This window comes from Corvus moneduloides, chromosome 3, assembly GCF_009650955.1.
Source record: "Corvus moneduloides isolate bCorMon1 chromosome 3, bCorMon1.pri, whole genome shotgun sequence".
Classification (NCBI taxonomy): Eukaryota; Metazoa; Chordata; class Aves; order Passeriformes; family Corvidae; genus Corvus; species Corvus moneduloides.
Genome location: NC_045478.1, coordinates 64712308 through 64739369, shown reverse-complemented (window position 1 = coordinate 64739369; position 27062 = coordinate 64712308). Strand labels below are relative to the sequence as shown.

The following is a 27062-nucleotide window of genomic DNA, read 5'->3' as shown; positions in this document are numbered from 1 at the left end:
CATCTCTAAAAAAATTAGTATGATTCAAAGACCTAGTTCCAGCCAAAATCTTATGAATGAAGAGATTTCATTTCATCCCTAGTGGAACTCTGTTCAGAATGACCTCTGCCTTGGACTAACTTATGGGGTCACAGTGAGATGTTACTTTAGTGCAATATCCTTTACTGTAAGTGGGCACTGGATCTCTGATATCCTTTGGCACAGCCTCACCATGGTACCATGGGTATAAGCCTTTAACAGGACTTTGGCATGCTAATAATCTTGTGCACAGGCAGGAACCATTCATTCTCCACAAATCTGGGGCATTAAAAAGGGATACACATGACCACAGAAAAATGAAGAAGGTATAATTTTCTTTCATGAACAGTGTTAAACTGCAGAGTGTAAAGTACCAATCTCTCTTGCAGAAATTCAGGAGGTGTTGGGATGTTCCCATATAATATGCAACAATAACAAAAGTGTAGAGAAAACCAAGAAGCCATCCTATTGTATTGGTTGATTACGGGCAGTAGCATTTGTACATCACAGCTGATTTGTACTACAGACTCCCCAGTTGTCACTGGGCCTCATCCCATTAATGCTGGCTAGCCTGATTCCCACTAACCAGCTCTCCTATGGGAGAATGTGTGTATGCTCACACTTAGCACCTCCAGGAATGATTACACTTCAACTGAAGAGCAGCTAATAACAAACCTTCAATGCACCTGCTGACTGTAGCTCTCTGTAGAAGGGGGCTAAAGACAGAGTGATACAAATACCCTTGCATTATTTTCTTCAGTCCCAGTCAGGTTCTGGGGAGGTAGAAAGTACCCAACATTGTCAAACACAATTAAGAAATATCGCCACCATTTTCCTTCCACCCATTCTGCTCACAGTATTCAACAGTAGCACCTTGCTCTTAAACTGTTCTTCCCAGCAGTAGCTCTCACTCTGCTCTTTTGTGCCCCGAAGTGCCTCTCATTTACCTGCCTAGGCTCCCTTCAGCAGCATGAGTCCATACCACTCTCATGCCTGGGATTCCCATGTCTCATTTCTCTTGGTGGTTTTGTAAGAGCTGCTTTAGCACCTGCCATGCCACTGGAGATGCTCTAAGCCGGGTCCTCCCCAGCTTTGCCCAGGGCACAGGGTGCGAAACACTCCCAGGACAGCAGTTGGGTTTATGCCTCCAGACCAAGCAGAAATCAGGCAAAAAAGGAATTAGAGCAGAGGCAGATCAGCAGATGGGATTGCACATGTCAGCAAGGGCCTCCTGTGAAGGCTACGTAACAGCAGGTGCTAGTGAGAGGATGTTCCAGCCCACTGTGCACTCAGAAAGTAATTGCTGGTGACATTTCCTCACACCATCCTCCTCCTCAGAGAGGAATTGGCAGGTTCTGAGGCATTACACTTTTTGTTTGCGTGTGGGAGGCTGATAAAACTAGAAGTGAGGTCTGCTTCCGTGCAACCAACTGAACAAGGAAGCAGGGAAAAACAGTCCCTTTAATCTGAGCAGCTATAATAACTTTCAGACTTCCAACAATCTACAAGAGAGTACGGAAAGGTAAAGGTTTGCCCGCTTTCACCTTGCTGAGACTGGGGGCCTTTGCCCGTCTCTCTCATTAAGGCTCTTAGGGACTCCTGAGAACAAGGGACTAAGAATACAGAATGCTACAGAATGGGAGAGATAGAAAGCCTTCCACCAGGGCCATGGCAGCTGATCTGCTGAGTAACTGTCTAAAAGGCACATTAGAGAGATTTTCTCTGCAAACCTGGTTCACATGACTGACAGCATCATAAGATCCGTGGCAGCTGGTCAGTCTCTTGCCTCAGTACGTAGCGGCTGGCGTGTTGTGCAAGCATGAAAGTTTTCTACAACTCAGATACACTCGGTTTCTTTCACATGAGCTCTTCACTTTGTTGCCAGTCAAGTGACATAGCTTGACTTGTGTTTTTCTTTCGAAAGCAACTGTGTGCCTTTTGTTGTTTGAGAAATTTGCTGAATTGCTCATTCCCATGACCAGGTTTCTCTGTTTTCTGGGACATGTTGGTTATCATTGCCCCACTGGGTCTTCCCCCAGTGCTGAGATGACCATTGCTTGTGTCATCCTCACAGCAGCTGACTGACTTAGTGATTACAAACCACAATATAGTTGAAAAAGTCAGACAAGGGTTTCAGATTGTTTGGTAACACAGTGAAGAATGGTTGTCACATTCATGCCTGACCAACCAGCATTCAGTCAGCCCAAAACAAGGCAAAAGTTCTCTTGGACCCCTGGGAAACAGTTATTTATCAGTAACACCTGTGGGTGACTTCAAGCTATTTTTTTAGATTTTTTTCACTTGTGGGGTTTTAACCTTTCACAGATGACTTCAGTCCTTTGGAGACCTTCAAAAACTAGAAAACATACAAACACACACACACACACAAACACACACACACAAACACCCGCATCCATCAGCCCAAATACAAATAACAGTTCTGTGACATAACACTGGCACTCATCTAGGTTGCCCTTTAAATATGCTGAACATCATTTATCAGTCCAAGTCACTGGGGCACGTTCTGTCTGTGGCAATGTTCCTGAGGTGCCTCAGTGTCCCATCAGATGAGAGCCTCATTTGATTGCAACATTAGCATAGCAGCACGTCTGCCATCCTCCCCATTTCCAGGACAAAAGATAGGTGGTGAAGATGGGTTTTTCAAGGTGAGAAAGACACAAGTGAGGTAGCCTCATTCTTCTCCAGATCTCCTGGCTGGTCCCCAGGATCACTGTCAGCCAGCTCACAGGACCTCTCCATGCTTCTTTTCTTTGCAGTATGAGGCATTAAGAGGCAGAGCAAAACCAATCAGACAAACAAATCTTCTTTTCATAGACGGAAACTTAACCTTTTGCAAATATTTTCTAACCTGGAAGATGCTGAAGCCAAGACCCCCAAGCCCCAGGCAAGGAGGAAGGTCAGGGAGTTCTAACTGTTTCTCAAGACATCAGCTGCCATCAGCCTGGTACTCTGTGCTGGGAAGTGCAGACTGTGCTCCCAGCCTTCCATGGCTATCACACAACACTGGATGCACAGCCACTGTAACAGACAACCTCCTGGCCACTGCTCTGAGCTGGTGGTGATAAAGCAGAATTCTACTTTTGAGTGACTATATTTTACTAAACAAGCTATTTCTATTATACCTATTTATTCCAAATTGAACAAGAAAACCTGAATTTTGAAGAGGCTGGCCAGAGTCTCTCTGAGCATTGCTACCTCTGTCTCCTTATAAAAATGCACTGTGTAAGGAAAAAACTAACAGGATCAATCCCAATAAATGCACAGTTACATAAGCAGATATCCATATACACAGGTAGGCAGCATTTGTGTGCTTACATGATTTTTACTTGGGGAAAAAATAGGGGCATCCAGGGCAGATTTGCAGACTACATTTATATCTCACATCAGTAACAGTTTTGAGGCACACAGTGTCCGCTTAAGGGGACAACCCTGCCCTTTGTCCATGCTGATTGTGTTGAGGTGTCTACAGAGCAAATCCTCAGGCAATGCCTAATCTAAAGGCTTCTTTGTTGCAGTCTGATCCTCAGAGGCTGGGGTTTTCTGAACAGCCAAGCACAGTCTCCTTACATTGTCTTTAAAATATGCTCAAGGATGGGGAAGCCCAAAAAATCTGAGTTACAGAAGCACTCAGCAAGAATGGCGTACCCTGTGAATGAGACTAGCATTTGTATTAGCTCTGGAGGTCTTAGTAGTATCCTTCACTTCCTGATTTTAAAAACAACTTGGGGAACTTCCTTTCTTGGGCTATTTTGGAACTTCTGCTTGTAGTTGTAATTGAAACCAAGCTCTGTGAAAACGTGTGGTGGTGGTAAGCCCCTACTGATGACCACAGCAAACCTCCATACCCAAATACTCAGCAGCTCAAGGGAGCCTTGAACACAGTTGAATTTTCAGCTTGGGTCATTTTGTTGGAGAAAACTAGTGTACATAAAGTATAAGAATATAGAAAATTAGCAGGCTGGGTCATTCTCCTGAACCACCTAATCCAAGTTTCTATCTCTAATGGCAAATGATGCTACTTGTTTCCAAAATAGGTGCAAATCTCATGCCTTCATAAGAAGCTTTTTCCTCCAAGCCTCTAGTTCATTAATTTTATTTATTCTTGAGAAAAGTATATAGGAGTAGGCTGATTTAGTTTCTTACTTCATTAAAGACTGTTTTCCTAGAAAAAGTTGGAATAATAGTGAATTTTGGTTAAGAATTTTGGTTTTACTATTATATCAGCTTCTGTCCCCATGGGCAGAAGAGCAGAGAGTTCAAAAGAAAGATGGCTGGTAAAGAGCCAGAGCATTCTTCTGGGTACCTTCTACCCTCAAAAGTAGAATCACTTAACAAACTTTCGTCTAATCCATGTCTTGTGACAGCAAGCTGTCACACATATGCTGCCATTTTGCATTAAGTCTTGGCAGTGGGACTGTGAGCTTGCTGTCCTTGAAGAGAAAAGAGCCTTTTTGTGTCAGAGCCTCTGCTTTTCACACCACCCTGTTCTCTCAGCCATATACAGAAATATCCTTACCTTGGCTGTTCTCTGAAAAGCAGCATACAGTCATGTTAAAGAATGGGGACATTCACTAAGTGAATTAATGTGTTCTGTTATTGCATTAGTCTTTTCATGCAACATAAGCAATATGAAAAATGCTTGAATGAGCTTACACTAAAAATTCTGTGTTTAATTACTCTATTTCTTCCTCAAAGGCACCTTAAAATGATACTTTTTACTGCTGTCTGCTAAAGAAGGTAGATGAAAACATTTCCTTTAAATGTGCAGCCTTTTTCTTTGAGTGTCAGCTGGGTTGCCATTCACTTTCCTCTGCCATCCAAGAAGAAGCCAAGTAAAATAAAGACAAGATTTCAAATTTTCAGTAGTGCTATCAGGAAAAAAATAAAGGGGAAAAAAACCCCACCACCAAACAAACCCCAAGTAACCAGGAAAGACTACTGCTCTTCCTCGTGCTTCTCAGCAGAAGAAAAAAAAACAAAACACAAACCTATGTCATGGTATCATAAAAGTGACATTGTAAATTGATTTTAGGAATTCTGCCTATAGGTACCTTCTAGAGAAATTTCTGATGGGAAGTGCATTTAACACAGTAATACAATAACTGAACAATAAGTGAAACTTTTTAAATTACTCTAAACAATGGAAATTAAAATCTATCTCTGAACTGGCTTTAAGTAGAAATTAATAACAATATATTTATGTATTTCTATTCTTTTTCAGTAATCTCTCTCTGATAAGTCACTTTTCAGCAGACATGAATAGCATTGATGGGAAGCAGAAGATGCTCTTTGTCCATTAGACAAATACCGCAATTGAGGCTGAATCAGTAGGTGCAGCCTTTGTTATTTCCCACATCTTCAGACTGATAAATTAATTCATCCCCTGACTAATTTAAGAAGTGTGGGCTTTACCAAGAAGTACCAACTTGTTTGAATGTAGGAGGAAATCAAAAAGTCATTGAAGTGTGGTGGCCTGACTGACCTGTGCCCAGGCTGGATGTTTTGCCTGTGAGAAGCGAAAGGGTGTTCAGGGGTCTTTGCAGTTTAAGACTGTAGCAGAAAGACTTTCAGAAAAGTTGGTATATTTTCTTCCCCGAGAATTTAGAGCTTAGGCTGGTGATTTTACTCAAGGAAAGGGTCTTTCTAAGAACCAAACAAAATTCTTTGGGCCCTGGAGAATGATAAAAGTCCCTTTCTCCAATCCTGACAGGAAAAGGAAAATTAGTCTGATTTGTGGTGTTGCTTTTCTAAACATGCAGCACAATTACCTGGGCAGAACACAGGAGGATGCCACCATTTCTGCTACATGTATGAGCTACACAGAGTTTAGATGCATGCAGGCAGAACAGTTAGAGGAAAAAAACAAAATAACCCCAAAACCCGTCAGAAAAACAAACAGCAGATGCCAGCAATGTCATACTTCATGACCCATTCTGTGCCTGCTAGGGTACAGAAAACCTTTCCTTCTATTGCAACAAAAGAGCTGTCCTGGTCCACTGGGCAAAAGCTTTGCTAAGAGTCACTAGTCAGATTGATTTACACACTAGATTGCAACACATCCAGCTGGCACCTGTTTAGAGTGGCAGCGTTTTCTGAATAATGGTCTACAGTGTCCTAGATTCCTGATGCATTTTTTTGTGAGGATCAAGAGCTTTAAAACCATCGTTCCCCTCAGGGTACCTGGTCTCCTCCATTTTCCTCTAACTGTGAAGCTTACAAAAAACAGGAGCTGGGACCCTGAAATTAGCACTTTACCCAGCAAAGAGGCTAGAGAAACATTTATGATATGTGAAGCAGATGAAATGCATTTTAATGTTGAACCTAATCTTTTTTCTGCTGTGGACTTCCCTGGAGCTATGCTAGCAGTTCCACTTACACTAAGACTGTCCAGGGAAATTCCCTTTCTGCTTTTAGTATCCTCCTGAATAATTATATTTCAAAGTTTCTTCAAAATAAAGAGAGATGCTGGCTCTCTCACTTCCATTTTTTCAAAGGATCTGCTCATTAGATAGCGTCTGAACCAGAGACTGTATTACCAGGGTCTAAATGGAGAAATGCAACCAGAAAAGTAGAGCTGGAGGAGGAGGAGGAGAGCTGCCCATGGCTGAACCCCAGTGGGGAAGAGGAGTGGATATTGATGATTTCCTCAAGGTGAGCACAGATTTTATGCAAGTTGCTGTCCTGAAGTGAAAGCTTGCACCCTTCATGTATATCAGGATACATCAGATGGCTGATTTGAAACTCATTGATGAATGCTTAAGTGCTAGATTCACTGAAAAGCTTGTTAAGCACTGGAACAGGCTGCTCTGTTCACCCGAACGGGGAAGTGGTAGAGTCCCCAGCCCTGGAGGTATTTAAAAGATGTGTAGATGAGGCACTTGGGGACATGGTTTTGTGGTGGGCAGTATCAGGTTAAGGGTGGGACTCGATCTTAGAGGTATTTTCCAACCTAAATGATTCTTTGATTCTGCAAAGAGTCAGTTGACTGTTTTGATAAGGAAGGGTTACTATGTCAGTATGTTATATATTTAGAAAGGCTGGGTTTATGGTCCGAGGGTGGGCACGCCTGATTGACTCTGCTGTCGCTGACCTTGCCACCAGCATGTTTATTATTGACCTTGCCTCTTGTAGCACAGTGCCTGGGGCTCAGCCAAATCAGGGCACCACCGGTGACACAGGGACCAGGTTTCTGCCCGAGCAGGTTATAACCTGGACACAGCAGGTACCTCTGGTCTGTGCGAGGAGAAGATTATCAGCTTTGCAGATGAAGAACCTGCTACCAGTTTCCTGGGAAATATTTTTATAGCCTAAGCATAACAGCCTGGAGAGTTGTGACGTAACTAGGCTCTCTGAAGTTAGGATGTGGGCAGATTTCCCTGGGGGCAGTGACACGTCCATTAGCAGGTCCAGGCTGATGAACCAGGTGTTGCAGCTGCTTGACTGTTCTGGCATCTATCTATATGTGAACCTACAGCAGGGCCAAAGTGGTAAATTTGCTGAGGAAAAATAGGGGAGGTTTGTCTCTTCACAAAATGAAGGGAAGATTGAAACTGTTTTAAAAATTACTTCTGCATCATGAAAACTTTAACTGAACATAAAATGCTTTCACTGAAAAAAAACCCATTTCTTCAGCTAAACACCAGCTACTCAAAATGTGAGACAACTTCTTACACTTCTTCCAATTTCAGGACCAACGTTCCCAGCAGCCTGCCAAAAATAAGATTTTGAGCAGCTGTTCTTAAGAAATCAAGGTCCTTTCAAGTTTCTTCTTCAAGCCAGCACCAAAAACACCTGTTTGATTGGTTTGGTGTGGGTCAGAAGCAGAGTTGCAGATTTACCCAGTTCACCTGTGGTTGGCTCAGCATGGCTCCAAGCAGAGACTGACTTTCACTTTCAGTTTGGCTCTGAGCTCACTCACGCAGAAGTTGAACTTTGAGAAATCCCCAAACACAAAGCCCAGCCACAGTGCGACAATTAGTCAAGTGTAGGATTTTCCCATTGTCTGTTTATAACTGACTACTGAATTTCTTGGGGGTTTTTGTTATTTTTCAAGAAACACTTAAGATGGGGGGGTTTCAGGGATTATTTTTAGATCTATGAAAAAAAGATAAATATAAGAGGTAAGAAAATCAATTTTACTTGATATTTGTGAGACATAATCAGTAGGGTTACTGCTGTTAGCCAAGGAGAGATGGTTTCTCATTGCTGGGTTTCTGGGAAGCTGTGATCCAAGGTCACCGTGGGTCAAAGCTTACAGCTGTGGATAAGAGCAAAGTGTGGCTGGCTGCAGTTAAATATTCCTGCTTGCCCAACAAAGTGAGGAATTGTCTCTCTAGATGCATCTGGATGTGTTTGGTCCCTTTAGATGCTTATTCTTTTGCCATCCTGCAACCCAGCCCTTATTTTTGCAAGGAAGCTGTGAAAGTGACACGTCAGAGTCATGTTCTGAGCTGGGAGAAGGGCCAAGGGTGAGATCTGGCCTTGGCCTTACAGAACCATGTGAATAACACTTTGAAGAGGTTGGTGGAAACTATGCTCAGGTGAGGACTGCAGGACGAGGAAACGTCAATCAGAAGAAACATGTTTTTCTTTTTTCCTTGGGAAAACAGGTAGTATGAACACATAGGTTCATCCCCAAGGCCAGAAAATAGTCCATGAAATCATCTGGTCTGACTGCATGTCCACACTGGAATTTCATCTGGTTAGTCTTGGAGCGAACCCAGCCAGCAATGTGTGTCCGACTAAAATGCTTCTGCTTTTAGGGAACACATCCACCTCCTCTCCATGCCCCAAAAGGCTCTTCCTTTTGACATGGTGATCTCAGCAGAGACCACCATTTACCTTGATTTTTTTTTTTTTTTTTTTCCCACTGTGGTTCAAACATTCACAATGGCTTACTAACAGCATGGTTATTTTCACCTTTTATTTTTCCCAGTTTGCGCAGCTAACTCTTCTCCTAACACTAATTTCACCTACTTCTAAAAGCCCCTTCTTGCAGTTGTTTCCCTTACATGAACACATCCACACATACCCTGAGCCATCTCCTGATCTTCCTTTTACTACATTACCTAGGCTGATAGCCTTCAGATTAATTCTGCAGGGCTTTCTCAGACCCTCCAGCAGTTTTTAAGGGATCTTTTTGCAGTTTCATCAAGTTTTCAAATCCTTTAAAAAATACAAACACCAATATGTCAGACATCATCCAGTTCCACTGTTTCAAACACTTTTCTAACTTAAAATTAATCTTCTTACTTCTGCTAAGTGCTTTATACATACCTAAAGGTCACATCAAGCTTTGAGTACATAAAAGCTTCCTTACAAGTGGTTGTCTTGGTAATAAACACCTGAAAAATGCTTTAAAACAAGTTACCTCTTCCAGTTTCCATTATCTACCTTAATTAAAGCAAGATATGGACCATGGACACACATAGGATGAAGGAGCTGTGCTATTCCTTAGGAAAGCTGATGCCAGGCGCCATGGGCTGTGCAGACACTGGTGGGCAGGTCTGTCTGGAGATGCTACGGCCCTTTGGCTGCAGGAGACGTGGGGACAGCTTTCCCATGACTCTGGGGGATACCAGGACCCCCAGCAGCTTTACACCTGCAGTCTTGAGGAAACCCAAATTCATACCCCAGCAGAATAATGTTGATAAAACTCCTGTATATGGATATAGAGTGTAGAGACTGACCCACAGAGCAGAGGAGTCTTTTTGACCAACAGCATTTCTAAGGGCTTGCACTCAGTGGGTGCACAGAGAGGACAGGACTAAGGCATCCTCCTGGATGAGTTTCGTGGGGTCAGACTGAGTACAAGAGGCTTAGAAATACAATAGTTGATTGTATATATGTATTATTTTCTCGGGATGATATTGTTTAGTAAGAAATAAATGCAATGACTTAGGCTAAAATCCCTCCTCCTAGCCAGAGGTGGGCAACCCGGTGAGACTTCATTTTGACATTAAAGTAAGTGGAATTCTGCTTTTATGTCTGTAACTGATTTAAAATTAAATAGTCCATCCACTGATGGATGAGTGTTGCATGGGAAGCACCAAAGACATACTTTATCCTCCCCTGAGAGCTCCTCAAGTCCCTTGCTTTTCACTGGATGCTTGAAATCTAAGCAACTACTTTCATGTGCCAAAATCAGCAGCATTTCCTCAGGCCACACCTTTATGGGACTAATTAATTTCCATGCCCACGTCTTCAAGGCATGTGAAGGTTCTCCTTCGTCAGCCAGCTGCAGCTTCATCTGCTTGTTCCCTGCCTAGCTCACTCTTCCTCTGCAGGGCAGGTGACGGGGTGACACGTAGAATGAAAAACACAGATGATGCTACAGTAACCCCCTTTTCTCGTGCAACAAGAGCACACCCACATACACGCTGCTTCCTCCCCAGCCCTAGCTTGCTGTGCCAGCTGAGTGCTAGCGAGAGCTCAGGACTGCTGAGAACTGCAAAGGTTTTGCTGCTTTGGTTGACATTTAACGATTAACCAATTTTGTGGAGACTGAAGGAAAAGGTGTTGTTTGTGGGAGGTGATGTGTGGAAAGGAGAAAGAGTAGGAGTAGCAGGTGTCATGCAGAAGGAGCTGTCTGAGCATGTCTACCCATTTTGACCTTATCTGTCTTAAGGACAGAGCTCTTCTGGGTCCCTCACAACCACATGAGGTTACAGGCACCCATGCTTGGCTAAACCTGGGAGTTAAGTATTCCTGGGCCTGGCTAGCAGGAGATTGCCTGGCAGTAGAGGCACTGCATAAGTTCATGTGTGACTGAACTTAAAAGCTCTGCCAAATATGAGAGCACAGGCGGGGAGTGGGAGAAAACCCTCTGGTTCTACTCTAGTCCATATAGGCTGACATTGAGGCACAATTCAAAGCTGATCTCCAAACAAACCTGGAGACATCTCGTCTTGATGAGATGAGACACGCCTGGCTCTCCTAGCTTCAGTGAGCACCAAAGACTCCCTGTTGGGGAACAGGCACTGCTTCAGGCACACCTGAACAAGGGGAGGATGAGTGTTACGTGGCTCAGCTTAGCCCAGGGGCTTCTCATAGCATTGGGATGGCCCTGCAGCCCACTGTCGTTCCTGATCTCAAAGATGCCCATTGCCACTGTCACAAGTGGGCTGCACAAGGACATGCCAAGTGCCTTTGCAATGGGATAGCAACAGGATTCAGCTTTCATATGCTTTTCATTCACCCATAAATCTCAGTATTCCTCCCTGAGAGGATGCTGAGGAGGATGACAAAGTGAATTTCCTCCGGGCATGCAGGAAATCTGGACTCCAGCGGGACTGGAAGTAACATGGAATAGGAAAACAACAAACTTCCCTAAGCCTGAAACATTTAGTCTGGCTTTGCTCTGGCTTTACCTTGGAGTCCCACCTAGGTCAGCTCAGGGCACTGGAGCGGGTCTGTGCAGATTAGCAATGTCCTTTCATGGCTGGAAGTGGAGAAGGGAGCTAAAGAGACCAGGGCTACGCTGCTGGCATGGTTGGGCCCTGTCCACACCCTGGCCTCAGGCAGAGGGTGGTTCCTCATAGTGTCCTCACCTGACGACTGGGGAGATGCTAAATACTTACCACGGCAATACAGCACGAGCCTGGTTCCGTGGTGACCTGGCACAGGGCAGCCCGCATTTTTGCTGTCCAAGGCTATCATCCTGCCGAGCAAAGGAGACCTTACCCAAGCTGCCTGCTGGAGATGTCCAGCTTGTGCCAGTTTCCAGATGGTATCAAGATTCTGCTGGCAAGGGCTGGCTGGCCTGGGCAGATCTGTGCTGGGAACACCTGAACAATTTCTGAGACGATCAATCGGGTGCCAGTGATGGGGAAAGTCCTTGACAGCACCATGTTTGCTAGCAGAGCAGGTGCCCTGGTGAGCCCCAGGAGACCTCTGGGGCTGCCTCATGCTGCTGAGCACAGGAGGGTCCTGGATGGAGTGCCCATGGTGCAGTGGTCTGCATGTCTGGCGCACTGCTGGCTGTGCTGCCCACCCTGCAGCAGCAGCACGGGGGAAATGGCAGGCGTGAGTGTGAGCCTCGGGACGCCCACAGCATGTTTCCTTTCCAGCAGCAGACAGGATGTTAGCTGTCATGGGTGTTAATTAGCCTACAGCGCGATGCTCCTGATTTTCATCAGTGCATCTTTCGGTTTGAGGCTCTCTCTTCTCAGACCCAGATTTTAACAGGGTCACAGCACTGAAGCCCCCATCCCTCTGAAGTCTTCTCTAGGTGCAACTTATTTTTTATTTTAATGAAGAATCCTGTATTCTACAAGCATCCCATGAGCACCACTGGCCATTTCTGGAGTTTGTCCAGATGTCTGCAGTGCTGATAGACTCAGATAAGTCCTAGACAGCACTGCACATGCTGCAGCACGTTCCCTGTGGCACACAGATATGAATAGCTGTGTGTATGCAGAAAGGTCATGAAAACCTTTTCTGGCTCACCTCAGAGTTTCATTTAGAAGTAAAATGAAATTATTAGCTGTTTAGAGATAAGCTGGTTATGACTGAGGCTTGGACACATAATAAAAGTTTTACTGTTTTAAACAAGATGTGTTGGTGGAAGTACAGATTCTGCCCCATGTGGAACAGTTGTTCAGGTCAGCATCTGTGAGGGAAGCAGCTGCTGCCCAGCAGCTGGATGTGGCTTGTCACTGGCCATCTCATGAGAACTCTGCTCCCACCTGTCTGCAGGTGAAACAGAACAAGTGAGTGCTCCCAAATTTATCTCCAGTGGGAAATACCCATCTTATTTCATGCCCCATCACGCAGAATTGTAATACAGAAATAGCAGAATTGATACCAGAGCACCCATCAGCCTTTGCTGCTGTTTATAACTTTCAAACAGGGAATGGTGTTAAGTGGGAACAGGGCAGTAACACCTGAAGACTCTCCAGCTTTTTAAAGCTGTGTGGATGCCTTTATGGGCCACTGCAACTTGGACACTTCTTGTTGCACAGCTGCATGGGCTCTGCAGACCATGCTGCTGCAGGCTGATGCCTGTGTAGGACATGCTCCCAATTCACCCCATTGAACTCATTTCATCACAGCCCACTGGGACTGGTCGTGGAGTCACAGACATATTTGTGGCAACATCAACCAGCGTCGGGGCAGTATTCTTTCAAAACATGTTTATTTTCCATGTTTTTTGGAGTTTATTGAATACATTTGGGTTGCAGCTTTCATGAAACTGTAATTTATCAAAAGCACAATGAGGAATCACACAGGCCAAGTTTCTAAAGCTCACATTTAAGTTAGGTTGTAGGTAGAATGAAAGTTTAAAGGTCTCTACCAACAACAATGACATTTTTTTCCCACTGAGAAGCTTTTCAGTTTGGGTGATATTTTCAGTGTTGCTTTTTTTCAACACAAATGTAACTTTTCCAAAGAAAACAGACACATTCTATAATGATGTCAGCCAGCCTCTGAGTTTCTCATCAGAACAATTTCTATAAATTGTTTTGAATGACAAGCTGGATACATTATTCTGTGTTTATAAATAGATCTGTTTTCACAAAACTCTTTCTCAAGGAAATTGCTCTTAATTAATATGAAGTACTTTCACTTATTACTTGTATTATAAAAAGAGAGGAATCCTGCATGGATCAGAGTCCTGTGATGCTAAGAGTTAATAAAGGGACAAGTCTTACCCTGAAAATACCTCATCTTTTGGTTTGCTCCAGGTCTCTGCAGTCCCTGATTGTCTAATACCCACCTCCAAATTAATCAGCCCCATCATTCTGTTGAGGTCTTAACTGCTTCTTTCCTCACCATATCCTTATGAGGAAAGGCAGCACTATTAGCCCTGTGTTACAGATTGGGACCTGTGGTGCAGAAGTGAAATGTCATGATGAAAGTTGTCTGAACCAGAGCAGGGAATGGATGCCTACTCTTCCCCTAAAAAGCAGCACCCTGCCTGCTATGCTTCCATTCAGCTGGTGCTGTGATAGTATTAGATTTTTGTTCATTAATTTCCCATCAGTTAGTCTATGAAAGAAAACTCACAGTACTATTTTCAGCTGGTTACACAAGAGAGCGAAAACATTCCGCTAGTATAAGCACACAGAGGGTGAAAAATGGAAGTTAGTAAAAGTGAATGAAGAGAAAAAGTGAAGGGCAGGAGCAGTATGGCTGTCAAGAAGTCGTGGGAGAGTATGGAACAGAAATTGAAGCTTCAAGCTGACCCATAAAACTCCGTGATGTTACCAGCAACCTCACTGATTTCACCTTCAGAGACTGTGTTTTGCAGTAACCTTCACTTGAGTCATTGACACCTGCCCACTTCAGTCCTGTGGCCAGCCAGAAACCCTCCTACCTCCCCTAACCACAGCCTTGCACACAAGGGTCTCTGCTGTCAGCCCCCAGGCTCTGCATGGCTCACCCCTCTGCATCTCTGCAGACACTTCCCTGAGCTTTCTCAGCTTGCTATGGCAAAAATAAAAAGGCAAATAAATGGGGTTGCATGATGACAGGAATCAGATTTTCAGTTTTGGGATGGGATCCAGTGTCTCTGTAGGAGAGTTCAGTACATGATGTGCCTCCCTGCTTAGACCTGGCTGCCTAGGCAGGAAAAGGAGCCAGGGTAACTTAGAAAAGACCACACAGAGCCCAAGCTCCCCCATTCCTTGTTCTTTCAGTGTGAAGAAACCCCCAAAATGATGTTTCCCTCTACATAGAAATGCAGTGCTAGCTTCATTATCAGGTTGGAAATCAAGAGAGTGATTAGTTAAATGACTTTCCCCAATGTCACACTAAGGGCTGCAGATCAGACTTGCTTCACTTTCCTAAAAGCCAGTTGAGTGTTGTCTTCAGTACACTGCTCCTCTCAGCTCCTGCAATTGCATCTGCAGTCACAGCAAGAGCTGGTCTGGGTCTACTGACTTCTCCAACACGACATCAGTGGAACACTCGGTGAAAAACCTGTGGGGTAAGAATCCTGTCCCCATGAATATTTGAAGAGAATGCACCTTATCTAATGTCTTCCCTGTCAGGAGTGGGCAATGAACTTAGCACCTAATGAGCAATATGCAAACTCAGCCTCAGAGGTACACAAGATGTCTGGTACAAAAATAAACATCAACTGCCAGAAAATATCCTCTGGACAACATCCCAAGGAATAAGTTTCTTTAGGGACTCAGTTTGCTAGGAGGCTGTTGGCTTTAAAGTAAACTTTGCCTTACTTAATTCCTGAGGTTTGTCATTGGTAGTTTTCCAACATAAATCTGAGGATTTCTGATTGGCCTGTTGGTTAATAACCAGATAGTAAGCACAGGATTATGCTCATGTTACCTTTTCCTAATGCTACTGATACTTGCTCAATAAGTTCAGAAACCAGACACTTCACTGACTTTTATCTCATGAGCCAACTCTTCATGCAATGCCTGGGTCTGCACTAGTTGATTAGAATAATGTTACTGCAGTAAGGAATTGTTTTGAGGGCTGCAGGGTACAGTTTCTAGATTGTTGAACCTGCAGGATGAATAAGTTAATCCATTTTCTGGAAATTACTTATGGTTCAGTCCCAGCAATCACCTGCATTAGCCCAGTCTAGTTGCTTGTGAATTTCCATAGGGGAAAGGAAAAATCACATTTAGACTGAAAACATGGATGGTTCAGAGGTTTGGCAACAAACTCACAAATGCTATTGCCTCCATGTGAAATTCATCCTCAATGTATAGTGGCTAAGCAGGATAGTGTTCCAGTAAGTGCTCCATGGTACTTGCATAGCTTACTGCCTGCACAGAAAAAAATCCAGGGAATATTCCATCTGTGGCTGCTCTCCATCCTGAAAGGTAACAGCTTTATGAAGGTGGGTTACTTGTTAAAATTCCACCTTCCTGCTATGAAGTGTAGTAGAGGCTTTCCTTTTTATGCTTCTATAGGTGCAGGGGCTTTAGACCATGTCTGCAGACAGCAAGTCTGGAATGTTGCCCAAGATGGCAGTGTTTTTGGAATACAAAAGATATTTTTCATTTAAAGGCTGATTAGCTTGTGCTGATCACAGACACTCAAAAATCACTTTCCATGGGGCTTTGTGGGCCTCCTCCATTGCTTCATGTCATGGTGAAGCCACCAGTGGCTTTGTCACGAGGCTGTGAGGTCTCAGGGAGGGACTGTATGGAGCACAAAGGAAGCTGGGTTTGACCTGACTTTCACAACAGCCTCTTCTGCACCTCAGAGGTTTTGTGTAATCATTGACTCCGGTGTATTCAGTAGAAACGTTACTTCATTTCGTAAGATGAGCTGCTTCAAGGCCTTGATAGCCATTAGTGCTGTGAGGCAGGTGCCGATGAGGAAGCTGGGGCTCCGTCCAGGCTACTGAGATTAGCACAGCTCGAGGGATAGGCTTAAGCAGGCAGCCACCCACCCACAGGAGCAAAGAGTGTGAAAACATCACAGCTCTCCTGCCCACATTTCCCGGAGAGCAATGTGAAGGCAAGGCTTGGGGCAAAGGGAGGCAGCAGCTACTGCTGAACTGCCACTTGGAGGAGCAAAATTAGGTGCTGGCACGAGCTGCAAATTAGCTGATGGCACCAGCAACAATGTGGATTAGACCACTGAGAATGCTCTGCAGGAGCTCTTGGTAAATGCTGCCTCCTGCGGAAATGAGAGGGAGGGCCCATACTGAGCATGAAGTGGGGATGAGGCGCTGGGACAACTTTCCTGCCCAGCACAGTCTGTTCTCATGGACAGAGGTCCAAAAACCAAAGCCAGAGGCTGAAGGAGGGAGGAACTCAGGGCTGGACAAGAGGCACAACTGCCCTCCAGCTGATCACCCCCATCACCAGCTAACACAGGGATGCTGCTGTCTTCTTCCTATAGTGACATCAACAGCCCCTTTTTTCCACAGGCATCTGTAGTTTGCAGCTATTGTGGGCAGGAGGGTGGGGTGGGGTGTGTGATAGTATTTTTCACTCGTAACACCTACCAAATTATGGCACCAGTGAAAACAGAGCAGTGAATCCTAGGTACTCGTTCAGTATTTGAGCTCCTCCTGTCCTCCTGGGCTCTAGGATGATTCTGGGCTCTGAGATGGAGCCGTATGGCAAGCCAGGAGGTGTCACACAGAGCCACTTCACAGACTTCAATCAGGAATGTTTCCAGCAAAAGAAAAATGTGTTAAACTCAGCCGTTCTCACAGTCTGACAGCTCCTGATGTTCATGTCAAGAAATGAATGCAAAAAAAATGTGCTCTCTCTGAAGAGAGACATAACTGACAAATAATTAATGAGTAAGTGCTCATACAGCACAACTTGCCCCCTTCCCCATGCAAGGAGTGCTCAAGGCCTCAGACTTTTGAAAGACAAAGACCAAAGATATTGATGCCCTTTCTGCCTTTCCCCTGAAGACTTTTTTGTAATACGTAACAAGCCCACTTGCAACACCACCATGCCCAGTTAGCAGTGCTGTTTGACTAACTGCTCTGGGTTTATTTGAGGGGAAATTGGGGCACTGAGGTGAAATAGCTGCAGCTCAAATAGCAGCCCTTCTTATTGGAAATAGTTTAATCAAGGAAGGAGACACTGCCACTAACATCAGCAGGTATTATTTCCCATTGGTTTGTGTAGGTAAGCCATGACCTGTAGCAAAACAAGGTGGTAAACTCTGCCAACTCTTCTGCCTGTTTTGGAGGCTTTGCTATCCAGAAGAAAGAAGAACAGGAAGAAAACAAAGAAGCAGAATGCACCAATGAGAAAGCCAATGGAGACTTCTCAACAGCACTAGTAAGAACAAGGAGCCAGCACAGGCAGCCCTTGGCATGGGATTGGAGAGATGGAGGGAAGAGGCTTATCTCCTGCTACACAGGCCTGGTGGGAGGGCGAGAAGAGCAGCTGGGTGCAATGCCAGCAAGTGCAGTTCCCACCACCTCTCCCATCCATCCCATCTACACCAGCAGCCCCCACTGCAGCCACAACTGCCAGCTCAGCCACCCCAGGCACCCCAGGTACACTCCCACACCTGCAACTCGCCTGGGGTCCTCTAGTGCAGAACACTGACAGCACATATGCATGGGCAAGCCAAGGCGTATCACCTAGCTCCTGGGCATCAAACATCTGTGCAGCCACTCGGTGTACGTACCTGGCTGAAGGCAACCATGGCTTGCTCAAACCTTTGCTGAATAGAAGCGATGGTGCTGAACACCGGCGGGAAGGAACAGTCTTGAGGGGCTGAAACCAAGAATAAGTTTGTTATCAGTTTCCATCCTCCAGCAAAGCTCCCACAAAGGTGAGGGATTTGATCATTTATAGGAGTCATTGTTACAAAGTGTGTATGGGAGGAGAATACAGTCTGTTTGTGCTCCTGACTCCTGGATGCTGCCAAATTTCCCCTCGAGTGTCAAGGCTCCAAGCCCCATGGTGTTCGGCACAACAGCTGCTGTCACACAGGGCCAACTGGCCTCGGGGGCAGTGGCCAAGGCCAGCGCACAGCCACAGCACTGTGGGCAAAGCCCTGGGGCCACCAGCTGAGGCACCCCCCACTTGGGGCAGGCTCGGCACCAATGTCTGCACAGGGGCTGCTCAACACGAGCTGCTTTCCGGGCAGTAGGGAGACATGGACACTTGCAGGGCACCGTTCTTCCCTCCCTGCTTCTGCAGCAGGCTTGGGAGAACAGGAACCATGTCCTTTCCCAGAAGCGCCTGCTTCTCTGCCCTGACTGTAAAAGGCCTTTGGAGCAACAGGGTTGGATACAGACCTCTGCATTCTGAAACGTGGGGTGAGAGGAGGCCGCTCTTGGTGAGCCCAGCATGCAGAGGCAACCAAGCTGGTTTCAATTAGAGGTGCATAAGCTGCTGCCTCCAAATCCACAGGGAAGCTCCATGCCTCTTGAAGATCTAAAATCCCTGCAATCTGTGCCTCGGGACAGCAGGTTCTGTGTGGCTGCCCGCCATCTGAACACAAGCATGAGTGCTAAGGAATGAGGCTATTTTAGGAACAAGTGACACAACAGAGGAGCATCAGAGGCAAGAAATGGCTCCTTGCTGCCAAGTGTTGACATGAGGCCAATAAAGGGCAGGTTACCACCCTTTGGGGGGATGCCTGTCTTATTAAAGTTGTATTTATGGTATTTTTTGAGATACTTGAAAAGAAGGGTGATATATTTACAGAGAACTTTCTGAACATTTGGCCTCATTAACTGAGTGGAAAAAGAATGATTAAAAACACCATCTGCTTTTTATTGAACTTTGTTTCAAATTCATCAGAATTTCATCAGCTTTAACCTCTAATTCTCAATTTTTACTCCTGAAAGTATGTTAGCAGCATACCACCCCATGCAGTTTACAAATGGCAAACAAGCCCTGGTGGTGTCTGCAGATCTTCTCTACTAAGATCTCACCAAGTCAGTGCAAACCAGCTCAGCACAAAGGGCAGGCAACTGCACGACATGCAGCAGAGCTGGAGGCACCGCGTACTCCCTGAAGGTGTCTGAGACCAAGCCCTGAGAAGGGTGACTGGGAGTCCAGCTGGCTGAGACCACCCCATGGTGCCACAGCCCATGTAACCCAAAGCAAATGCAGTTTCCCAGAGGAGATGAGTGATTTTCCCCATTATTATCAGCAGAAAAAAGTAAAGCAGCAGCAGGAGAAGTCACCTCACTCTGCCTGCAAGGAAAAGGGCTGGCACACATAGCTATGAAGCTGCAGCAGCCCTGCACTGGGATACTAGAAAACCACTTTTTGCTAGGAAGAGTGAAAGACAGGAGTGGTTTGTATATTTACTCCTGGTTTATACCAGTTTGACACTGGTATATTTAGCCCAGTGGCCTCTCTGTATGCGGGAGCTTGTGTGACAGGCATAGGTGACACTGCTTCATACCTGCAGAGGAGCTGGTTTCTGATGGCAATGTTTGTTCCCATATCTGTACCATCATGGCCTTTCTGCTGCCTACCTTTGACAAATACCTAAATACATGAAATCTGAAGTCAAAGAAATTAACATTGAAATTGTTAATCATGTTATCAGAGCAGCAGGTCTTTGCTTTTCTAATTAATGACTCATTATGACCAGAAGTTCTTCTGCAGTCTGCTGCTCAACAAAAGGTCAGTATGTGACAAAGCCTGTGCTGCTCTCGCAGAAGTCACTGCAGAGCTCATGGAGTTAAATGCGTTTTGGAGAAAGGTTATCCTTCTAAGATCATTCTAAGATGCTGTAGGGTGTTGTCTTCATGCTTAAGCCCACTGAGACTCTGGCTGGGGGTAGTTCTCTAGCTCCAATTAAAATACCATACGCACGGAAGGCATGGTCTATTCATCACTGGGTTTGTAGTATCAGGATAAAGTACCAGCCTAGTGATAGAGCAATGGAAATAGCTGCTCCCTGCAGGGGAAGTGACGATGAATCCTGACCCAGGCAGAGGCCCATTTTCTCCCCAGCTTACTCCCTTGTATCCTGAGCTCTGATCACAGCAGCTTATAACATTGTCAGTGTTGTCATCCTGCCTCCATTTAAACCCACAAGGACTGCTCAGTGCAGACTCCCAAACAAGATACACTTGGGAGGGCAGACACCAGTTTCTTAATCTGGTGCAACATCTGAGAGGTCAGCCAGGATTCTTTTCTGAACCCACCCAGGACCAGCCAAAAGGCACTCTCTTTGCAGAGCAGACAGGGAATGCTCAGGAAAATGCAACCCTCCCGGCATCCTCCCAGAGCGGCCATGGGGGTTACAGCTGCTGGCAGCAGGATGCTCAGGGTGCCTGGATCAGTGTGTCACCAGGACAGCAAGCAAAGAGCGCTGCACTGTGGGGGAAAATGGTTTTGTTTCTCTCCCCAAATCAGTGTAAAGCAAATTATTTCTGTTACTGTTATTCTTATATTAACTCTATTCTAGAGTTGGCACAATTTCGCCTGCCAAATGCATGTAGCAAAGATTAAACAAGCTGTGTATTTCAAGTGATATATGTACACACATGCACCTTTTGACACAAGTGAAAATATCAGGCCTGATATTCCTCCTCTCACTCCAAAAGCAAGGGACTTATTACTTGGTTTATTGAATAAGATCATGTCACGTCATGAAGAAAAACTTTATTCCCCAGTGTTGCTGCTACTTTGGTGGAAAAAACTACATGTGATTTTTACTGAAAGACTGCAGCAGGTGCAGAGAGGACAAATTAACTTTGCCCTGTGCTCCAAGACCTGGGAGAATTCAGAGTTATGCCAGTATTCACTGTCAATTACATCATACTTTCTCTCTTCATGGAGGATATCACAGTTTCTGCCACAAGTTTAGCTCCAGCCCTTCTTACTCCAGCCTGTGACCTGCTCTCATTCCGAGGCACACAGCAGATAATGTAAGGATGGCATCTGCAGATGGCAGAATTTCGAGAGCACTCATGGGGATTCATTTGCTCCAGGAAATCACCTACATGCACATGCAAGGGCTTCATCCCAAGCAAGGGCTTCGTGGCAGGCACCCACAAGGAGAGCTGCCTGAAGACTCAACCGTAACCAGAAAAACAGAAGGGAAGTCTAAAAAAGTATCCCAGTGCTCTGCACACTGTGGTGGGATATAGGGATGAGGGTGCTGAAAAATGCTTGCACCAAATGATTTCCTTTTTGAAACTGGCACAAAAATCAAATCTCTTTTATTATCTTGAAGCACTCCACCAAAAATCCTGAAAATCCAGAGTTCAGTCATTCTTCCTCAGGTGACCTAACCATGTCCTGTTGGTTTATAGACAAGCGAATGCATTGCTTGTCTTTATTCATTCAGAAAGCCTTTCAGAGTGTGTATACAGGGACATGATTTTGCCATCTGAAGGGATTTTTGGGTGGCCAGATTCTTCAGCAAGTAACAGCCAGCATGATCTGAAAACTAGATGCCATTTCTAAAACCTTGGACTTTTGTTTCTTCATGACTTTCAGAAATGCCCCCACATCTACTAACATATTTCTACAATCCTTAAGGAAAAACTAAAAGCCTCTTTACACACTCGGTGAGAGTCCTTGTGAAAACAGTAAACTCATGTCCTTTCTTCTGCTCCTGAAAGAATCCATCAGCAGCAGAAGCACAGTTCACATAAAGTGATCACTTAACCCAAAGCCCACAAGACACCAAAAGCAGAGGAGGAGAGCCCAGAGGATTTCCAGGAGGTGTGGTGGCAGGTAAACCTGCCTTTCCTTGACCAGGTTTTCCCAGGGAACACAATGAAATTCCCAGGGACTTTCCTTTCCCCAGCCATGTAATGCACATGCACATGCAGAGGAGGTTGGGACAGGGGAGTTGTGATCACCCTAGCACATCAGGCTGCCAAAAAGGAAAGGAAAAGGGGCTCCTGAAGGCAATGAGTCCTTTAAATGAACTTTTTCATGGACCTCTTCCCAATTTTGTCTCTCACCTGAGGTCACTAGCAAGGAGGTGACAAGAGGTATGGGGATGCCATCCAAACACTCTTCAAGGAAGTGTTGCACTGCCAAACCAAACCACTGCAGATGCTGCTGGTTTCATGGCTCAGGCTATGCTTGTGTTAGCCAGTGCTGCCCATCCTGAGGCAGGGCTCTGCTCCCACTGGGAAGATCCCAGGACACTGCTGCCTCGAAGAGGGCAGGGGTTGAACATGGCAGTGCTACTTGGCATGGGCCAAAGAGGGTTCAGGGCTGGCTTTAACAGTTTATGTGTGATATTATAATTTATAATGATTTTAGATAATTATGCTGCAGTGCCAGGGAGCACTCTCAAGTGCTTTTTAATCTGTTAGTGCAGGCAAATCATGAATTGTGCATGCCCTGGTCATTTCTGCAGCCAGTCCCACTAGCTGACATTTCAGATGAGCAGCCCTCTGTGAGTATTTCCCAGTGGCACACAGATGTGTGGCATTGCCTGGCTCCTTTGTCCTTCATGAACCAGGGCACATCTGTACCCCCTGGGATCTGTTGGGTGCTCTGCTGCCTCACTGCCCCCAGCAGTACCCAGGAGAGCTGCCCTGCAGATGCTCCCTAGGGGCTGGTTTGGCTTAATCAAGCAGACTGGGAAGGAACTTAGAATTGCATGCAAGAGGAGGATTTCTGGTCTTGGTTGTGTCAGCGTGGGCAGAGTGGTCCCTCTGAAATAAGCAGCAGCACTCAATTTAAACTAGCCATCCCAAGGTGATCGGTCCAGTCTTATACAGAATAAACAAGACTGGAATTTGCCTTGAGCTAGTCCACAGTAAAACTCTTTTCCAAAGCAACTTTGTGCCACTATCACCACTCGAGTCAGTGCAGTTACTCTGGACTTCTAACAATACACAGATTTTTATCTAAATAGGTTTAAAAGCTGACAGCCTGGTTATGGGGACTGATGAGATTTCCTTTATTGACTGTGCAATCAGTGTGATTTAGAGTCTCCACGGGGGCCTTGCTGAAGGCTCTCCAAGACCCAGCTGTGACAAATTCTCCCCCCCCCCCCGCCACCCAAGCTGGACACTGCTGCTGGAGACAGCGGCTGTGGTTGTGGGACCTTGTTCCTCCCCCTCATCTTCCCACCCTCCTGATCCTGCCTTCCTGGTGTCCTGACCTCCCACGGGGCCAGTTATTTGTCTGGCATCACACCCCTGCCTTCCAAGGTAATAAATTACTGCGGGAAGCAGCTTTGCACTGGACCTCATTAACAGCAAACACGGCCGTCCCTTTTCCTGCCACACCATGCAAGCCAGACATCCATGACTATCGGCAGCAGATACGCATTTCTCAAGCTCCCAGGAGGACCCCCAGGTCTGTGGCAGATGGTGCACTGGACTGATGGATGCACAGGGCTGGGGAGGCTAGCCACCCTCCTTGCCTCTTGGGATCGTGTCCCAGCACAGCCTGGCCCTCCTTGTGATGCTCCATTCCGGTGCCATTGCAAGGGATTTGTGGACATTGTTAATATTGAAAAAAGTGGGAGGTAGAGTGAAGAGCCTCTTTTGGTACTGTCTTGCTCCATTTTCAGAGACTACTGGTACTCTGAAAAAGCATCAGGCTTAACAAAACAGACCCACAAAACCTGAAGTGTCAAAGTGCAGTAAAATGGATCCATTCCCATGCTATGGGTGCAAGTACTAGGGCTGTGTTATGTCTAAAGAAAATAGCAAATTTTTTTCAATGTATATTGAATGGTTGAATAAAGTTAAGTAAAAATTGATCTTGGGGCCACCAGCATCCCAACGTTCTCTGCTAAACAATCACCCACTCTTTTCTTTTTATTTCTTCTTTACTTTCTCACCAGAAACAGAAAAATAAAGAGTGATTAAAAAGAAAGAAATGGGAAGAAGAGAGGGAAAAATACGCATATCTGAAATTTCCTTTTTTTTACAATGTTTCTACAGACAACTTTGAAGAAAATGTAACTATTATTTGTTTCTCTTTTTTCCTCTTAACTCCTTCCTGTTTTGGTTTGGTTTTTTAATGTAAGCTCTTTCTTATTGGAAAATAGTTCATTTCTGCTAGCAGCCCTCATTTTGAAGAGCAGGAGGAACAATGGAAAACCAGATCAGTTGTCACGTAAAATACTCTTCCAGGTTTTAATACTTGGAAGCACTGAAGCTACCACTTACGATCCATGCATCTCCATGTAAGGGAACCACGCAGAGAGCCCCTCATTTTTTGCAGAAAAGTTGATTTGCCAGAGCTGACAATGTCATGAAGAAATGATACGTTTCAGAGCAGAGATTCAGTCCTCGGCAATTTTCTTTTTGTTTCCCAGCCAGCACCTCGCTCCTGTCTGAGGTCAGAGTAAATGATGTAACGCTCCCTTCTGGCCTCGTAATCGATGGGCTGGTGGCCGGGGCTTCTCTCCCTGCTGACAGGAGCGTTCGCTGCAGCTGAGACCCCCCCGGGGACCAGGCTTTGGTCCTGGGCTCGCACCAGGAGACTACCAGGTGCTGTGGGACAGCGTTCACAGCATGCACTAACGTGAAACATGTTTCTTGCAACGATGTTAAAACCTCTCAAGAAGAACAACAACAACAAAACAAAACCCATCTTAAACTCTCCCCCTCACAAAGATATAACCAAGAAACCCGCCAGTTTTATTTTAACCAACGTCCATTTACTCGTGGCTGAGGGTTTTATTCGGTTTGTTCCGTTTTTCAAGACTCTGCTCCCCTGACACGGCGCTAGAGCAGTTTGACAGCGCAGTGATATTGCCAAGAGGTCTCTTTAAATTCCATCTCTGGCAAGAAGGGAGGGACCGCACGCCGACCTGGCCCCTGCTTATCTGACCCTGACTCCACCCGGCTCCCGTGGCCCCTTTCTCGGGATGAGAAGTGCTCTGCGGTGCGGGGCAGGGACCACGCACCCGCGGAGCCCAGGAGTCCGGGACTGGCCCAGTGCCCTGCGAGCGCATCTCCGGAGTTGAGCGCGGGAAGTCTTGGGGTTTGCTTGCCACCGGATTCAGGACCAGGCTCAGATCCCCGGCAGATCCTCAGCTATCCCTACGCCCAAGTCACCCGCGGCAGCGGCAGCAGCCGCATCCCCTCTAACACCCGGGAAGGAGCGGGGGCTGCCCCGCGCCCCCCGGCCCTGCCCCGCTCCGCGCCCGCCGCGCCGCGCCCGCACTCACCGCCTCGGGCGCGGGGACCCCGCTGCCGCCTGCCCGCGGCCCCGGCATCGCGCCGGGAGGCGGCCGCAGTAGCGCCGGGTCCGGGTCCGGGTCCGGGTCCGGGTCCGGGTCCGGGTCCGGGTGCGCCTCGGGCGCGGAGCCGGAGCGAGTGAGCGGAGACCCCGGCGCCGGCCTCCCCCGGCCCTCCCCGCCGAGGGAGGAGCCGCTCCCTCTCGCAGCAAACCCCGGGGGTCCGCCGGGATGCCGAGCGGGCCGCGGGCAGGGCTTGCCAGAAAAGGGGAGGCAGAAATCAATAGGCGCAGGGAGAAATGAAGTGAAAAGTGACTTACAAAGAGAAAACCCTTCACGGGTTCTTCACAGCCAACCTTTCAGAGCCAAGCCCTCCCTGCCAGGATTATTACTGAGGCAGCGTGGCAGATATGAATGTAACACCGTAGGGTGTCGGACATAACGAGCACCAGCGCCGGGCAACTTTCAGTCCAAATCTGCGTCCATCAGGCATGAAGGAATGAGGGATGGGACCAAGCAGCATAAGGGACAGGGGTCTGCATCACCACTGGCCTGGATGTAAAGACTCTGTAATGCACTCATCATCCATACAAGTGTCCACTTAGTCCTGGAAAACACATTCTCATTGTCATCCTGAGCACAGTTCGGGGAATCACCCTTTTAATTCTGGTAAGAATGGCACAGAACTATAAAGAAACTGGGATTGACTTTCTGCTACTCAAAGTTCTCCATCTTCTTATTGAAATCTAAATGACCCAAGCACTGGGAAGCTTTATCAGTTCAAAGTGGATTATTTCTTCTACAGACTTGCCTGTACTTAACCATCATATTTTACAAGTGACCTGCTCTCACTGAGTTGTGCTGCTTGGCAGCTAGAGATAAAGCTGCGGGATTTGTTTCAAGTAATGATGAATTGTCTCCAGATGGGACACTTGCTCTTGCAAGTGGATTATGGTATTTTCACTAGGAAAAAAAGCATAGGAACTGCCCTTTCCCATGAGAAGAACAAATGTCCTGTCAAATATGGGCTGGTTGATAAGAGCTCCAGTTTGTCCTTGAGGAGAGGGAGGGGTGAATTATCATGCCCCTGACTGCCCACAAGGCACTCCTTAGGAAAAAAAACCCAAACAAAACAGCAAAATACAGCACCTTTCAAAACCACTCAGACCCGTTTAAAGGACAGGTAGATAGAGATCCCTGCATTAAGTTGCTTTGAATGACAGCGGCTCTGCCTCTGCTTGTGTATAGCCAGCTGCTGTCAATCAGCCACCTAGTTCTGCCTGCATTTTCCTCCCCTTCCTGGCTCTGTGTGATCCAAGGATTTCTGGAGGGCTTTTTGGTTTGTTTGGGTTTTTTCCTCTTGTATTTTTTCAGCTTTATTACTGGGAACATCACTTGTATAAAATATTAACAAAACTTCATTCCAAGCTGCTGGGTCCTCTCTGTGACATCCTCTGGCAGCCTGCAAAAAATCAACAGGGAAGTTACAT

At 46.1% G+C, this 27062-nt stretch overlaps 1 protein-coding gene across 2 annotated transcripts in view; it reads right to left on the bottom strand.

Annotated features, from left to right (window-relative positions):
• TAGAP (T cell activation RhoGTPase activating protein) overlaps window positions 1-25658 on the bottom strand; it is a 43774-nt gene extending 18116 nt beyond the window's left edge. Inside the window, exons 1-2 of one of the 2 annotated variants that reach the window (XM_032101963.1) lie at window positions 25564-25658; window positions 18121-18209 (exon numbers count right to left, since the gene is read on the bottom strand). In XM_032101963.1, coding sequence (XP_031957854.1) covers window positions 18121-18209; window positions 25564-25611 — 137 coding nt within the window. In that variant the 5' untranslated portion in view covers window positions 25612-25658. The remainder of the gene's footprint in view (window positions 1-18120; window positions 18210-25563) is intronic. The other variant, XM_032101962.1, reaches the window with a different exon arrangement.
• Between the last annotated feature and the right edge of the window lie 1404 nt (window positions 25659-27062).